Source organism: Lygodium microphyllum, chromosome 18 (genome assembly GCF_053477565.2).
Source record: "Lygodium microphyllum isolate KBCC chromosome 18, Lygodium_microphyllum_v1.1.10, whole genome shotgun sequence".
Taxonomy (NCBI): domain Eukaryota; kingdom Viridiplantae; phylum Streptophyta; class Polypodiopsida; order Schizaeales; family Lygodiaceae; genus Lygodium; species Lygodium microphyllum.
In genome coordinates, this window is record NC_141152.1 from 14,316,342 (window position 1) to 14,333,225 (window position 16,884).

General features: G+C 41.0%; 1 protein-coding gene across 6 annotated transcripts in view; it reads left to right on the forward strand.

Moving 5' to 3' along the window:
- Positions 1–16,884, forward strand: part of LOC148020607 (uncharacterized) — an 86,095-nt gene that overhangs the window by 33,585 nt on the left and 35,626 nt on the right. For 4 of the 6 annotated variants that reach the window (XR_015694570.1, XM_087698396.1, XM_087698397.1 and 1 more), the window contains exons 6-10: positions 3,419–3,492; positions 3,574–3,661; positions 3,786–3,847; positions 4,027–4,096; positions 4,284–4,386. Coding sequence is in view for 5 of the 6 variants with exons in the window: in XM_087698396.1 (XP_087554522.1) it covers positions 3,419–3,492; positions 3,574–3,661; positions 3,786–3,847; positions 4,027–4,096; positions 4,284–4,386 (397 nt within the window). In the remaining variant the exon portion in view is untranslated. Of the gene's footprint in view, positions 1–3,418; positions 3,494–3,573; positions 3,662–3,785; positions 3,848–4,026; positions 4,097–4,283; positions 4,387–16,884 lie in introns of all 6 variants that reach the window. The other 2 variants (XM_087698394.1, XM_087698395.1) reach the window with 2 other exon arrangements.

Below are 16,884 nucleotides of genomic sequence, written 5' to 3' on the forward strand. Positions count from 1 at the left end.
AACAGGGGTTTAATGGGTTGCTAGACTTGGCTTTTGGCAACAATATATTGGTTTATGTTGTCGATGACAATGGTGTTAAACTAGGAGAGAGCCCTTTTGACACCGATTTACAGAGTAGGGATGTGCATCAGTGCAGATTGGTGGTCATGATATCAAATAGTAGATCTAGGGTATCATATTACTCGGTCTGCCAATTTTGACATGGCCACATAGCAGATCATGTGAACAGTAATATAGAATTTAGAGTTGGATATTTCTCACATTTCCATATGTTTACTTTAACTGCAAGATGGATGGGGTCCTTGCGGGGGGAGACATAGGGGGTTGGTCTTGTACCTTCTATAGATTATTTACATAGCTGTACCATGCTTCTGGTACTGTGATCAGGGTACCTGAACGTCTCTCCTAAAACATCTTTGGAGACATCTTCCATGCCCTCTTGTTGTACTGCCCCAAAAACAATCAGGGTCATGATCTCACCCAACGGGTCATGTGATCCTTAGGTGTTTTTTGGGAGGCAGGGGCACAGAGAGAGAGAGAGAGAGAGAGAGAGAGAGAGAGAGAGAGAGAGAGAGAGAGAGTTTCTGTTATGGGATTGTTATATAAAATCTTCTCCAAAATTATTGCCAACAGATTGCAAAAAGTTTTTCCACTCCTCATTCATCCACGTTAATACGGTTTTATTAAAGGTCGGAATATGATGCACAACATTTTGAATGTTCAGCTCGGAATTGACTATGCCAAAGCTTCTAGCCAGCAGGTTGTTATGCTTCAGCTGGATATTGAGAAGGCTTTTGATCATGTCAGCTAGTCTTTCTTGCGGCAATTAATGTCTACAATGGGTTTTGGGCCTCGTATGGTTTCTCTAGTTGATACTATTAGTCAGGGTGCTGTGGCCCATATTGCTCTTAATGGAGGGATTACTGAGGAAATTGCCTTATCCCGGTCCCTTCGGCAAGGTTGTCCTCTTAGCCCTTTGGTGTTTGCTTTGGTTACTCACCCCATGCTCTCATTATTGGATAAGTTGGCAGCTCAAGGTGAGATAGTTGGCTTAACTCTTCCTGGTGGTGACTAGCTTGTGGGTCAATCTTTGGCGGATGATTCTTTTATGTTCCTTAAGGCGGATGGTATTAATGTTAACCGGGCAATGGTGGCCTGGAATCTTTTTGCTTTGGCATCGGGTCTTCACATTAATACTTAGAAATCCACCCTTCTCTCCTGTACGGAGAATGATCTGTAGGCCTTGGGCTGGAATGGAATTACAATCACAAGGGGCAATATAATCAGACACTTGGGATACCCTATTGGTGTGGAGGTTGCTCCCCGAGCCTTGCTGGATTGGATGGCCTCCCGAATTCATGACAGGTTCATGTACTGGAAATCCCAGAGTTGGCTACTACATGTTAGATTAAAAGTGGCTCAATGTATAATGATTAGTATGATCTCATTCTTTCTGCCACAACTTCCTTGGACAAAGAAGTCCATTTTGGATTTGGTTCAGCCTATCAGATTTATGCTCTGGAAAAAGAAAGGCAATCGTTTGGGACAGGTATGGATCTCTTGGCAGCATGTGACCACTCCGAAAAGGATGGGGGGTGCAACTTTACTAGATGTCAATTTGCATATGGCCGCTTTGAGGCTTTACCTGTTTGAGAGTCTATGTACTCAGTGTCATCCTTGGTTAGACATTGCCAAGTTCTTCTTCATAGAAAAGACTGGCATCTCTCATGGTAGCATTGTTATTCATGCTTCCTGGTGGCATGTGGCATGTGCTTAATTCAATGAGGCCTTTAAAGGTCTCCCGTTCTTTTCTTCTTTCTCATTTGATAGCTTCCTGGCAAGAGATGCTTCGTTTTGTAGTTTGGTGTCCCTTGGATATTCGTAAAGAGGAAAATTCGCTGCAAGGAGAAATACTGGCTTGCTCAAGGTTATTGGATTGGCCACAAAAAGATTTATAGCGAGACAAGTTCAATCAGATGGCTAGGTTGGGGTTGAAGACAATCAGTGATGGTGTTATTCCTGGGCAGGCCCGTCTTTATTCCTTTAGGCGTATTCGTTAGTACTTTCAGGTGCCTTGTGGATACAGGGACATTTGGTCATCCATACAGGATAGTCTTCAGAGGTTCTTTCCTTTGCTTGTATTACATCCATTGGATCCTTGGCGTGACTGGATGTTTGTGCTTCCTGATGATTTTGGAAAAAGGTCAGCTAATCAGATATATCATTAGATGGTGGAAGCCAACAGATGGGTCATGGGGAAAGTGAATAGATTATGGCATCGTAGGGACAATAAAAAGAAGTGGAGGGAAAGATTTATCCAGCTTTGGAAGTCTAAGGTCCCGTATTAGGGAAAAGTGTTCATGTGGCGGCTGCTTATTGGGGGTCTTCCAACGGGCGAAGTGCTCCGTGCCCGAAAGATCTCTGCTGGGCTTTGTGTTTTCTGCACTACGTGTGATGAGACATTGCTTCACCTCTTTGTCTCTTGCCTTGTTGCGCGACAGATCTGGAATTTCATTTCCCGTGTCTGGTCCTCCGTGACTCAGCACTGCCTATTAGTTCGTTCGTGGATTATGGGAGATATGTCCTCTATGCCCTCTTTAAGTTCAGATTGTTCATGCCTATTTCATTTCCTTAGATGGTCAGCCCTGTGGCATATATGGTGTACTCGCAATGCCTTTATTTTTGATTCAGCATCGGGCATCCATGGGCATGTGGCCTGTGTGTGAGGAATAGTGTTATGGCAAATCTCCTCTATGATGTCAGTGGACCTGGTTCTTCCAGAATCTGGATATTGCTGCTCCCTGGATGGTGATTGTTCGCTCTACTCCAGCTCCTCCTTCTGTGTGATCTGATAGTATTGTTCATGTAATAGGTTGTTCTGGTTGTTTTGATAGCCTGCAGGCCTTATGTAAATATTAGCTACTTAGCTACACAAAGAGTGAGAGAGACAGAGTATGCTGACATCTTGGTCTGATGTAATAGAAAATAACTGCTACAGACAGAATGTTGACCTGATGGCCTGATGTAAATATTCACTATCTAATTCAATTATCTTCACGAAAAAAAGAGAGAGGGAGGGAGTCTGCATGGTGCTGTGATCAGGGTACCTGACTGTCTCTCCTAAAACATCTTTGGAGACATCTTCCATGCCCTCTTGTTGTACTGCCCCAAAAACAATCGGGGTCATGATCTCACCCAAAGGGTGATGGGATCCTTAAATGTTTTTTTTTGGGGGGGGGCGCAGAGAGAGAGAGAGAGGGAGGGAGTCTGCATCCTAAGTTTTTTCTAATCAGTTTGAATGGCCTTTTAGCAGAGGATGTTTTTAGCACTCAAGTGCAACTCTAGATTTATATTCTCTTAAACTCTGACATGAATTTTTTGAGCTTAGTGACAAATTACAACTTCCATTTCTTTTCAGGATCTTGCTTTAACTCTTGAAAAAAATTATGGAGTTCAGAAACTTCAGCTAAATAGCACAAATATTGGTGATGAGGTACAGAAGTCCTTTTAATCAGAAACATTTTAGGGATTGTTAGTTCTGATGATTGTAATCTTGTTAACTCCTCTAATTCGGCAGGGAGCCAAGGCACTAGCAGAAATGCTGAAAAAAAATTCTCACATATCTACTCTAGAACTCAACAACAATCTGATTGAGTATCCTGTAAGCTGAAATGTTAGGTTCTGTTTCATCAGCTGTTTCAGTTAAGCTGACAACTCATCCATTGGTGTTGAGCTATGTGATCTGGCCATTAAATAGAATAAAGCTTCTCCCTCTTTGTATACAGGGATTTTCTGCCCTTGCGGACGCCTTGGCAGTCAATAATTCCCTCAGATCATTGCATTTGAAGTGAGTTTTCAAGAATTGTCCGTTGACTGCTTAACATTATGCAATGACCAGACTTAGAAAGTAGCAATTGATTATGATTAGATTATGGGTATTTCATGGTCTGTTCTTTTTATTGATTTCTTTCATTCTCTTTCTTGAGTGTTTTATCAATTGTTTGATTGTTTTATAAAATTTTGCAGTGGCAATTATGGAGGTCCACTAGGAGCTTCTGCACTTGCTAAAGGTGTAGAATTGAACAAAGCTCTACGAGTAAGCTATATCCAAAAGTATACTCTTCATCAACCCTAGGAAAAAATATAAAGACTACCTGATTCAAAGCTTTCTACAATGAGCACCTTGAAGTGATTGTCCTCCTAGTCTTTGGATACTTTATCAAGCTAGCCCAACTCATACTTCAAAGAAGATTGTTTTGAGTGATTGTGTCTTGGACTTTCAGGAACTACATTTACATGGCAATAACATAGGCAATGAGGGGGCTCGCACATTGATGTCAGGCCTAATTGCTCATAAAGGCAAGCAGTCTATCTTCTCACCTTCGTGTGAGTTATTCTTGTGAGTGGAAATGCATAGTTGGTATCCTAGTAGACACACATCTGACCTTTTGCTAGACTGCTAATCTTGGGAATTCGAATAGCATTTATCAATGTCAAAACTTATGTTTAGAATGCGAATATTAATTCATGTGTCATCTTTTTTATGTAGGACCGTTACTTTGGACACATCTTTGTGGAGTCATATAATGGAATGAAGAGATCATTTTCCTTGAATGGGAAATGATAGATGTTGTCCCTCCAAGAGATAAAGCCCAGGCTAGGTGCCCCTCGGTGGAGAATGTGGCATGCTCCTCTCCACATTGATCACGCTGCCTCACAAGACCAAAGGTTATTAGAGTGCAGCGAATGCAGAAGTGTATGGACAAGATTGAAAGAAATGAACACAGACAGAAGAATGTAGAAATGTGCAGTCAATGAATGCTGAAATGAAGAAGGCAGATATATAAATGGGTTGTTGAAGTATCCCCTTGAGCCAATCTCTTTCTCCACCACCTGAATGTCAAGTTAGATGGGCCAGCTGAAGACTGGCCATAAATAGCACAGAATATGCGAATAAAATAATCAGGGTGGCCAGCTGACCAGCAGCCAACTGGTTGCAATAAATGCCAAAAAATGGCAAGCTACTGCCATACTACCACATGGCACTATCCTTGGCCAGTAAAAGGTCCCCAAAGGTAACTGCTGGAAAATGCCCAAAAACTGACAGGAAATGCGTAACTGTGGCCTAGAGAACTGAATGTACCAATTGTAGCATGAGAATGCCAATCCATGGAACGACTAAATCTCTAACACCCCCTCTTAGATCCTAGACACAACATAAAGCTCAGGGATTTGGAGTGTTGTCATCCAAGATCTTCTCTTGAATGAATTGATTTTGTATCTCAATGTGCTTTGACCTAGCATGAAACACAGGGCTCCGTGCCAAAGCAATGCAACTCTGATTTTCATAATGAAGTGTCATAGGACTTGGCTGTGAGGAGCCAAGCTCTGCTAGTAACCTTAGAAAATAACATTCCAACAATTTTGTTAACGCTATCCCCTAGTTGCTAAAAGAAATTTGAAAGCATACTGACAAGAAGACGTGGCCTAAGGATTGCCCGCATAGTTGCCACTAAGTCCAATAAAGCCCTAGAGCCTGTAAAGAAGTGGACGTGGCTAATGCCTTTTTGGATCTTGGTACCCTAGAGATTGGTATTTGGATTGAAGGATGTTTTATTGTAGATGCATTGATTGATGGCGGCTTATCTGTGAATATAATGATGGATGTGGCAATGAAGGATTTAGATTTGCAAGGCATGGAGCCTACACAATACCACCTTGTCTCACATGTGGTAGAAGACGTTGCTCTGTACTTTGCATTGGTAGAAGAAAATGCAACTATGGGCTTTTTCTTGCTATATGATAAGATAACACTTGCACTCAAAGTAAAGTGATATCTTGTTGCTGACCTTTGTTGGTCAATATCTCTAGCCCTATTTGAATCCATCTAGCTTGTAAGAACCAAAGCTTTATCACTAGTACTTGTTAGATAATGAATACCAAGATTAGGGATTCTCCTTGAGAAACCACAAAATCCTCATAGTAGCCTACTAATGAACCATCTTGGGTTCACTCATAAACCTCGCAAGCAAACCTATAGGAAAGTATAAATCAATTGGAATGTTAAGGAGCCATATCAATGATCCAATCATCTGCTTGTGGCATGTAGTACCTGTTGCCAGTGAATCTACATGGGTTATGGCTTTACATTTTAGATCCATAAGGGTAAAAATAGCCTTGCAGCCCTCCATCTCAAATAAAGTCAAAAGTTCTTGCACGTACTAGTGTTGCGAGATGAAAATCCCCCTTAGAGTCTGCATAAAAAGAAATGGAGAAGGCCCATATTTGTCATCTTGAATGCCTTATATAGTACCTTCTTTGTTTGCTTGACCTTTTGGGCATGGTTACTTGCCAAGATGAGATCATTCACACAAAGCACGAATAATGGGTGCCCTCTAGCTGGGGATTGGAAGAGGAACGACGATACTCTAACTTTCCTTGGAGAAACGAGTCTATCTTCTCATTCCATGCACATGGAGCCAATTTGAGGCAGTAAAGGTCCTTCTTCAATGGATGAGGAGTGGCCAAACCGAGCATGCCATAGCTCAGACTGAGTTTGAGAACAAAGAAGGAGAGAAGGAAAGGTAAACGAAGACCGCATTGCGGAGACTCCATTCTCCTTATGTCCTGCTTAAAGAACTTGTCGAGAAACTCCATCAAAAATCCAAAAGGAGTTCTTATCAAACTGGATCGTAAGGCCAAGAGCACAAATCTTGCTCACATAAAGTAGATGATACCCTAAATGTGGCACATAGAGCATCTTTGACGTCTGGGCACGCCTTTCCTATTTGGGATCAGCTGCATATTACCTTTGCCTTTGATGGGAACCAAAGAGTTGTCACATGTGAGAATTTGCCCATGCATTGAACGCATATGGGCAATACCATCTAAAAAAAGAGTCATACGGCGTGAAGTACCACTATCCACAACCCACTCACAGATTGTGGAGCCATCATCACTACATCAATGGCCATCAAAGGAACATCCTCTATCACCTCTTAATGGAGGAAGTTGGTGGATGGAGCAGCCGCTTCTCCGGAGTCCTTTGTAGTCTCCTTCTTAGTTTCCTTGTCCTTGTCAGGGAAATTCTTTTTCCAATGACCTTTCTTGCCACAGATGAGGCAAATGGACTCCTTGGCTATATCTTGCTTGGACTTTTATTCTTCTTTTTGTTGTTCTTCTTTCCTTTCTGTTGGGAAGATTGACCAGTCAAAGCCTCTGACTTGGGAGTGTTTTGACCTTTGAGTTATTCCTCTTGGTCTAAGACCATTGGAACCAACTTCTTCCACTTATGGTCATGCCAGAAACAAAACGTGAGAGACGTGTTTTGCAAGTTTCTTTCAAGAGGGGGTGAAATAAGAAATGCGGGTTTTTTTATATAGGGATTTTTAATAGTTTTGACTAGGGAAAGAGGTTCTAAACCTCTATGGAACTCTCTCTTAAACAAACTTCAAAGAATGGCCAATTGAGCTTGAGTGATAATAGAGTCAATTGAGAATATTGTGTTATATATCCATGATTCATTATTGACTTGTCACTTATGTCAAAGTTAGTCCTTGGACAAGCTATACTATGGTTTAGAACTCAAATATTATGATTCATATATATCATACAAAGAAAATTGAAATTAACATGTAAATAGCCTATCTACAATATGGCTTGAGTCAAGTTGCAACATCACGATTCTCATTTCAAAACAAACTGACAAAATGTCAAAATCAAGAATGAATCATAATATATCATAAATAACTCATAAATGAGACTAAAGTTATATAATATTCAACTTTGAAGACAAGAATAGATACTAGATTAACAAAGTCCAATAACTAAATAAAATCACAAAAAAATCTGGCCCTTGTTCAAAATCTTGAGCCCTCACAAGTCATTACACATCATCATCATCATGTTTAATATTGGCCAATAAATTTTATTTAAAAAAGCCATGTTTTGGATTCCAGAAAAAAAAAAACCACCCACGTTTTTAACTCTAAAAAACGTTTTGTATTTTAAGAAACGTTACGTAAGTTTCGAATTCAAAGAAATGCGTTTCTTAGCTGCTATGATCCACCCTAAAGCAATCAATGCAGAATGGGATGCATTGAATTGGGGCAATAACTGAGAAAGAAGAGTTGTCACCATGTCTTTCTCGTTGTGTTATGGACCTACATTTGCAATTGCCAAAGCTTATTGACATACTTCCGCATAGAAGAAGACTTGTTGGGACTCGAAGTTTGCATCTTAACCTCTAAAGACACCTGCTTCATCATGGTCATCCGATTGTAGAATTGATCTAACTCTAGCCATATCTCTTGAGCCATGGTCAAGTGCTCGAGGTGAGCAATGATATCATCTGTAGGATGGTCTATAGCCTTAGTCAAGAGCTCCGCCAAATCATAGGACTCTAGGATGGCAAGTATCATTATCTGCCATATGTGGTAGTTTCCCCCCTCAAGGTTTTGATTTGAAGGAAGAGCGGGTAACACGGGGACCTTTACAATCCATAATAGCTTGAAACTCCGTGTTAAGTTTGGCAGATATTGTCAACAAGATAACCTGCAAAAAAACAAGGGCATCCCTCTCTAACGTGGCACACGGTGCTAGTGCCTACTAGGGCTTCCTTTACTTGTTCTCAATGAGTTCCCACTGGCGGAGGCGATGAAACCTCAAAATCTACTCCAAAAGATTGAAGAACATAGACTCTTCTTGTTCACCCAACAAGAACAACTTCGCTCCTTTCCAACACTTCACCTGTGCGCCTCAGCCTCTAAATGCTGAAAACACAAACTTTTGTTGCCGTGAAGAATCCTCCTAATTAGGTCTGCCCATGATCAATCAGCCATTCTACATTGCTCTGATACCATGTCAGAGTGCAATGAACACAGAAGCATATGGACAAGTCTAAAAGACAATGAACAAGAAAGAAGAGGGAGAGAGAAAAGAGACAAAAGAATGCAGAAATTTGTACTCAATGAATGCTGAAGTGAAGAAGGTAGATATACAAACGAGTTATCAAAGTATCTCCTAGCGTTGATCTCTTTCTCCACCACTTGAATGACAAGTTAGATGTGTAGTTTGAAGGCTGGCCAAATGGTGTGAAATATGCCAAAAAAATAAACAAGACAGTCAGCTAACCAGCAGCTGACTTGTTGCAATAAATGCGGAAACATGGCGATTTATTGCTGTACTGCCATGCGGCGTTGCCCTTGCGTGGTGAAAAGTACCCACACTTGGTTAATTGCTGAAAAATGCCCAAAAACTGATAAGACATGCGTAACTGTGCCTGAGAGAATTGAATGTAGCAAGTGTAGCTTGAGAATGCTAGTCCAGGGGATGATTGGATCTCTAACAAAGGCAATGATTTGGAGTTTTCAAACGCTGTAGTTGACGGTGCTTGTAGAGTCCACCTTGTTGTATCTAAACTTACCAACTCCCAACTATCAAGCCTTCATAGCCATAGGAAATAAGACACCCTTTGTGGCCTCCGGCCTCCAGCTATCTGGCGTTGTCAAAAGGTCCATTAGAAGACCTTGGTAATTTGTTTTTGTTTTTTGAGCCGGGTGCCCAAGCAGACTCAAAGGCGGAACCCTGTTCCACTAGCTTATGATTTCGCTACTTCCTTCAGAACCAAAGTTCTTGGAAGACTCCTCTCAATGAGTGGAGCGTGGGTAGGCATCTAGCACCCCAGTGCAGGGGTCCAGGTAGTGCTGGATTCTCACCAGCTAAAACCGCGGATTCCGGCGGGTTCCCTCAAAGGGATGCCATACCCCAAGGTTGGGCGTCGGCTCAAAGAAGACCTTGGTAATGCTGTGCTCTGTCCAATGCCTATTGTGTGAGGGTGCCCAATCCATGTTCCTGTGCATCAAAACATGTCTACCAATTTGTTTAGTGTAGGGGTTTTGGGGTCCCACTCCGCCTCATTGAGAGGCTGGCTCTCCCAAATCCATAGACGCCATTCTTGGAGCTCACTCTAGGGTATGTAGGGATTGAGCACAACTCCGTCGCTGAAAATGAGTTGTCTAGCACCAGCAGCACGAGTAGTCAAAAGTCACGAGTTGATGTTGACTTGATCAAGAAAGCACAGTTGTAGTTGACAATAAAATGTAGACATAGTGCCAAGGCTTCGATACCATATCAGCTTGTGCTGCCAAAGGTGTGTAGTGAAAGAAGGAATGGTGACGTGAATGCAAGAAGCTAAGGAACTCCATAAATGATATAATCAAGGTACAAGATATGAGATGATAGCCTAAGTGAGTGCAAGATGGACATGAGTAAGACATTGTTGAAATCGTAATTTCCTTCTCCATGGATGAACCTTTAAGTTTTGAGATCATAGTCTAGGTGGAAGCATGGTAAGGTGGCCTCAAAAACATGTCCTAATAGGTCTATTATTCAATAGTATAAAATACCATTGATGCACATAGTATAAAAATCCAAAAAGTGCTACTTGACTTTTATAAATAGTGAGATATGTCTTCTTTAAAATGATTTTAGAAATTAAATCTCTATGAGTATGATACATATTGTCTACTATGACTCATATTTCCCTTTTTTCTTGGTTTGCTCCTAATTGCTTGGACACTTAAGGGTCAATGTAGGGTTTTGGTCCCTTTGTGTATTTATTGAGATGCTCAATCTCATACTTCATCTCATATGTGTGTTCCTTGGTTTCTCAATGTGGTTCTTTTGAAGATATGCTAATGTTTGCAAAAGAAAACATTGAGTGTACGACCATGACAGAAACACAGAGAACTCAAACACAAATACAAAAATGCAAAATGAAAAAACACAAATAGAGAAGGAAGAGAACTTTGAAGGAAACGAATGAATGTTGTAAATGAATGAAAGAATGTACAAGATGCTCAAAGGCAGGGTTGTTCAACAATGAATGACTCTCGCAGGAGTAGGTTGAGGGAGTAGTTGGAGAGTAATGTCCATGAGAGACAGATCTTGAGTGCTGTAACCATTAGAGGGAGTTGAGGTTAGGCTAAAAAAATGAAGGGGCATTAGGCTGGAAATCAAAATGCAATAATCTTTGGGACTGGAATTGGTAAATGCAACAATGTAACTGCTTAGAGATGATGTTTGCTGATTGCTCACTAGCAACAGTGAGAGGTTGGGCGACAGTTGTAGGAGGAAGATTTGATGGAGGGCTGCTTGTTGATATAGAAAATGTAGGCTGTAAGAGAGCAGGGTGATAGACAATGGTGTTAGCATTGTGCAACAAAAGCATCTTGGAAGAGGGCCCCAAGTGGCTTGCGATAGTTGATATCAAGTGCTAAATGTTGGAGAGGATAGGGCAGCAAGAGAGCTGATGATATGGACTTGCAAAATAAGGGATGAGTTGAATGGTGGGGAACTTGTCTATTTATAGATGAGTGGATTCTCTCAAATTTAGGGTGTGGCTCATGGGAAAAAGACACTCTCTAGGACCGCGCATTGTTTCATGAAACTTTAGGCAATTTATATGTGTTAGGGCTATTTTAAATAGCCGATAAGTTATAATGCAATTTAGGTCCAAAATTAAAACTTGAAAGGGACCACAAGCGTAGCTCTAGTTCATAATCATCCTAATGTGTCTCATCTCAAAGCAACTAGGATATCGAACAAAGATGCATATTGGTTGCTATCTACCAAGACTATAGAGGTGATGATCATCTTACATTAGAAGCCCCAAGTGTTATAATACAACAGAGATAATTTGTAACCTTTTTATCATAGTTACCTGGAACGGGGAACGGGAATGGGAGTGGGACCCCCTAGAACGGGGGGAACGTCCAAGGTGGGGGAACGGGAACGGGGGGGAACGGCACATATCTTAAGTGCCCCAAGTATGCCCTGCATGATCAAGTTGCCCCAAAGAATGTCCCTCTAATTGCCCCAATACCCCTCAATGCTCCAAATTGACCCAAATGTCCCAAAATTGACTCGATTACCCCCACAGCTCCAAATTGCTCATGAATTGCTCCAATTATTCTAGTTTCCCTTGAAATTAGACAATATAAATGGATGATTACCTTGGAATTGAAAATAGGCTGAAATTTGATTGTGATTTGCAAGAGTTCATAATGCATCAAATTTGAGCTTTGCATGGACTCCTAATTGGCTTGTGGGTTGTCTTGACACTTTGAATATTCAAAAGAGAGAGAGAGAGAGAGAGAGAGAGAGAGAGAGAGAGAGAGAGAGAGAGAGAGAGAGATTAGTGTGCGCACATTAGGCAATGGAGATAGGTGAACATGTAGTAGAAGGAGTGTGATATAAGCAAAAAGAAAAAAGGTGGAAAAATGTAAATTTTTGGTCAACAGGCCTGGAATGGCTGTTCCAAACAGGGAACGACAGGGGGAACGGCAGGGAACGGTAGGGAACGGCCCAGGGAACGGCAGGGAACGTTCCCTGGCCGTTTCACCCCCTCCAAGGATCTGGAACGCGTTAAACCGTTCCTATAGGCCGGAACGGCCGTTCCCTGTTTCTATGCTTTTTATTATTTTACATGTTTAGTTATTTATTAAATTTATTTCCTTTGTACTTACTGGCAAAGAAAAGTGCATTAGAGTTAACCATTGATAAGAGGTCACATGTTACGGTGGATCCACGCAGTGGATTAAAGAAAGGGCAGTATACACTTCCACCTATGTGATCCGTTTGGGTACCTATGATCGGAATTCAAGCATATTAAGGTTTGACTCGCACGTAGAAATGACTAATGCCTTAAAGTGTGGGCTAGATCTGAAAAACCAATTACAATCAACAAGATGGCATGATCATGAATTCTTTGTATGGTGTTCATGTGTAGTCTTAAAGCTTAATATGCATATATCTTTGTATGGAAAACTTGTGTAAAGATTTCAAGACTGTTTTTGTAATGCACTCATAAAGAGCTTTCACATGATACCCATATTTAGGGAGTCCCTAGATTTTAGAGGATCCCTTGAATTTTAGGGGCCTCAGATTGATTTAGAAATGCTAGCTCTAAAAAATAGGCATGGCATTCTAAAAATAGTAAGCTTTCTATTCTGGAAGTGCTTACTAAATTTGGTTGTTTCTATTTTTGACACAAGCTTCCAAGTGTCCTACCACTTGTCACACCTGATGAAATGTGATTGGATACTCGTCTTGTGCTACTTCGCTCTCTCTTTTTGAACTAGATCTCCCCTTTTTCTTGTAAAGAGAGCTTTTTTTCCTCATTGTACATCGATTTTCTTGGCTGTAAACTCTTGTACAATATAGTTCTTATTGCATAGTAAGTGATGTATGTGTGCATGTGCATCTTCTCATGATCTTATATGAGTGAGAATTACTTTCTCTCACTTATTGGTTGATTGTAACTAAGCTCTTCTTTGAAGGGGGGGGGGGGGGGGAGGTTTGTCCATCTTTAATCCTAAATTTTGTCTCCATTACTTTTACGTTTCCATGGCTCTAATTTTTTGAGTAGTTGTTGTGTCATCTTTTAGTATTTGTTCTCTCTGTTTCTTGAAATATTAAGTCTTGAAAACAAACAAATATTATAGTTGCTCAACATACTACATTGTTGGAGGCATTTACAGAAAGGTTCAACGGAGAGAGGCCAAGGCATTGGATAAAGGGTGCTCATTAGTTGTGCAATGGCTTTTTGACTAGGACATGCAATGGTTGATGGAACCGCTTTGAATTCCTTTTTTGTTGGTGGTGGATTGGTTGTGATATGGTTTACAGTGTATCAAGTATTTTGCCCTAGGAGAAGAAAAAGGGATAATTAGATCCAACACAACACAAAAGAGGCAAGCTATCTTGACCATCTATGAATATCGGTGACAAAGGAAAAGAGTGAAGAAGTATATGGAGGTGTGGTGATAAGGTGGTAAAAGAAATGCCGGTGGAAACAACTTGGGATTTGCTTAGGGGTGCTTTGCATAATGAGATTCATAGAGTAATGCTACATCTTGAGAATGTGCATGCAGTAGGTGCCACTTGGACAGTGCTCCTCGTGGAGAAATTGTTTGCTTGCCCAAGTGCTCTTTTACAAAGATGAGTGTGATTATACAATGCAAAGGGTAGGTATATCAAGGAAAGCAGGTCGATATCAAAGACAATACTGGAACCTGTAAATATCAATGAAGGATAGAAATCCCCTCTCAGCCATGGATACTGTTGCCAAAGGAGAAGGATCTGATGTCAACCTTTGTGTCGTGCGAAGAACCATGATGTAGAATGAAGTTGATGAGGAAGGTAGACCTAACATTTGGGTATGTGAGATATGCCCGTACTTGTTCTTAGGAGAGGGCTCCTTTGCTCACTAATTGAGATAGTCAAGCTTGAATGTCAACCTCGAGAGATGACTCCAATGCTAGTCGAGAATTGCCAAGTTAGTAGTCGAATGGATGTAATGGATGAAGAAGGAAGAGGTGACACTGCAAGAGTGGGGGAAGAGTCAGCCCCCAAGGCAGTTGGGATGTATCTTTACTCAATCTTGGGAGATGGCTCCAATGTTGATCAAGTGTCGTAGGCATGCTTGGAACTCAACCTTGAAAGATGGCTCCTATTTCAATCACGAATGTGAAGGCGCAATCACCAAGATAGTAGTCCACTTGGCATGAAAAATAAATAAACTAATAGCATAGAAAATGATGTTTAAAGGATAAAAAAACCTTAGCTGAAATGAAAGAAAGATAAATGGCAAGATAAGGAAAAAGGATGCCCAAGTTTTGATCTCGGGAGAGAAGATACTATCTTTGTCTCCATGCTGATGGAGGCAATACTCACCAAGGCAAGAACTGAAAAACCAAGCCTTCAGCCCAAGTGGAACCGGTAATGTACCTACAATGTTAGCTTTAACTGAAATGCGAAACGTAGAATGAAAGGATCAAGAAAGAAAGCAGCACATGAGATGTTTCATATTGAGATGCGTTGGATGTTGTATGAAATGCAAAAAAGAGTGAAGGGAGTGTTAGAATGCAGTGGAACAGAATGAAAGGTAGGTTTATTGGGTGTGTAGTGGAAGACTTGAAAATTGTTAAAGTACTGCTAAGCCGATGGTAGTGTAGAGGAAGTGAAGCTAGCCTAAGGTTCCCAAGGATGGCCTGACTCCTTAGAAACTAGCCTAGTGCATTGTAATGACCATCTAGTTGGAGGTGTCTTAAGGCACTGACCAAAGGGGAATTCCATGATCCATTGTACTAGTGCTAGCCACTGATGAACACGGATTTTATGGAATGGAGAAATTGCGGTACCTCCTTGGGGAAGGCCCCCTTTCAATTGCCTTGGAGTGGCACTACAATTGTCGAATGGGACTGAAGTTGGTTTGGAAATCGGTATTGGATTCCACTTTGGTATGGGTAGAATATCCAAGTTGTAGATGGTGTGATTTTGGATGGATGTATTGGCCATTGAGCAACAATTCTCATTTATATGGCTGGTTTTTTGGCAGAGGAACAAAACCTAATCTTTTTTGGCAAGTAATGCTAGAAGGGTCTTTGTGGTGATTGGACTTTACTACTCCCTTTTTCCTTCAAAGAAGGAGATTGAGCATTAGCATTGGAAGGTGGTCTGTGTTTAGGATTGATTGGGGAGGATGGCACTAGGTCTAAATGGCTAGGTGATTTGTGTCCTCTCCTTGAGTCCTTCAAAGAAGGAGGTGACTCATCAGCACAAGAAAGGTTCATGCATTTGAGTAATTGGGAAGGGTGGTACAATGTGCAGTAGGGTGATTCCCCACACAATAGGACTAGAGGAAAGAGAGTGATGCGTTTGTAATATATCTTTGAGAGATTAGTGATGGCCTAAAACCTAAATATGCATCAAAGACAATATGAGCTAAGATAGGATAACCTATTGTAGGTCTAAAGTAAGGGTGAAACCAGCCTTCCTGCTCGGATAGGGTGGTAATTCCTAATCAAGCACGTAATTATAGCAATCAGTAAATAAGCATAAACTGAAAATACACAATTTACCTTGAAATTCTTGGAAAGTAGATACCTTTTGGCCCCAAAACCAGCACCCCTTTTAGTATTTCTTTAGCTTAATTGACTAACGGATTGGATACAAGCTGAGATTCCACAATCTCCTTGGCTGATCCAAAAGCCCCTTGTTGTAGACGTAATTAGCACACAAATTGGGCAAATTGCCCCTTGAATTTCATCCAAGACTTGGCTCTAATTGGACCTCAAAAGGCCAAATGCTGCCCCACATTTAAAATGGATGGGTTGGCATCTGAATTCCCTAATAATTCCAAAATTTTTAAGTGCTGAATTCAGTGTACAATACCTTCTCCTAATGACATGGGTCCCAAGGTGGCTGTAATCCCTAATTTCTACAAAAATTTAGGGTTTACTGCAGAATTTCCCTTGCTGTCCACCAAATTAGGCTGAAATCTGCTCCAAGCTGAGATCTTTTGAGAATTGATTAGAGAGAGAGAGAGAGAGAGAGAGAGAGAGAGAGAGAGATTTACGAAAAAAAAAAGAGAGAGAGAGAGAATTCAGAGATTTCTCGTGGAGAAACCCTTCAATCTGCCTATTGCTTGTTTCAACTAGCAAGAAAAGTAGTTGCTTGCAGCTTGGAAGCACTAGAATTGTTGTTGGCAGCCAGCTGATGATGTCACCAGTCCCTGATGGGCCTTCTCCTACTGTGGGCTGTTTGTTGATGGCTCTAGATGGTGGTCACTGCTGTAATCTGCTGTTTTCTGCTTAGAAAATGGACCAGCTACCTTCTCTCTCTCCTCCTCAACTTGAAAATTGATTTGAATGCTTGAGACCAAGCCCCAAAAATATTTTCTTAGTTTCATGTGTATTTTCACCAAGTGGCAGCCTTCTAAATGCAAATTTCAGCATTATCCGTCCATTAAATTAATTTTTAGAATTAAATAATTCTGAAAATTGATTTCATCCCTTCTGATCTTGCTCAAAATTAAATGTA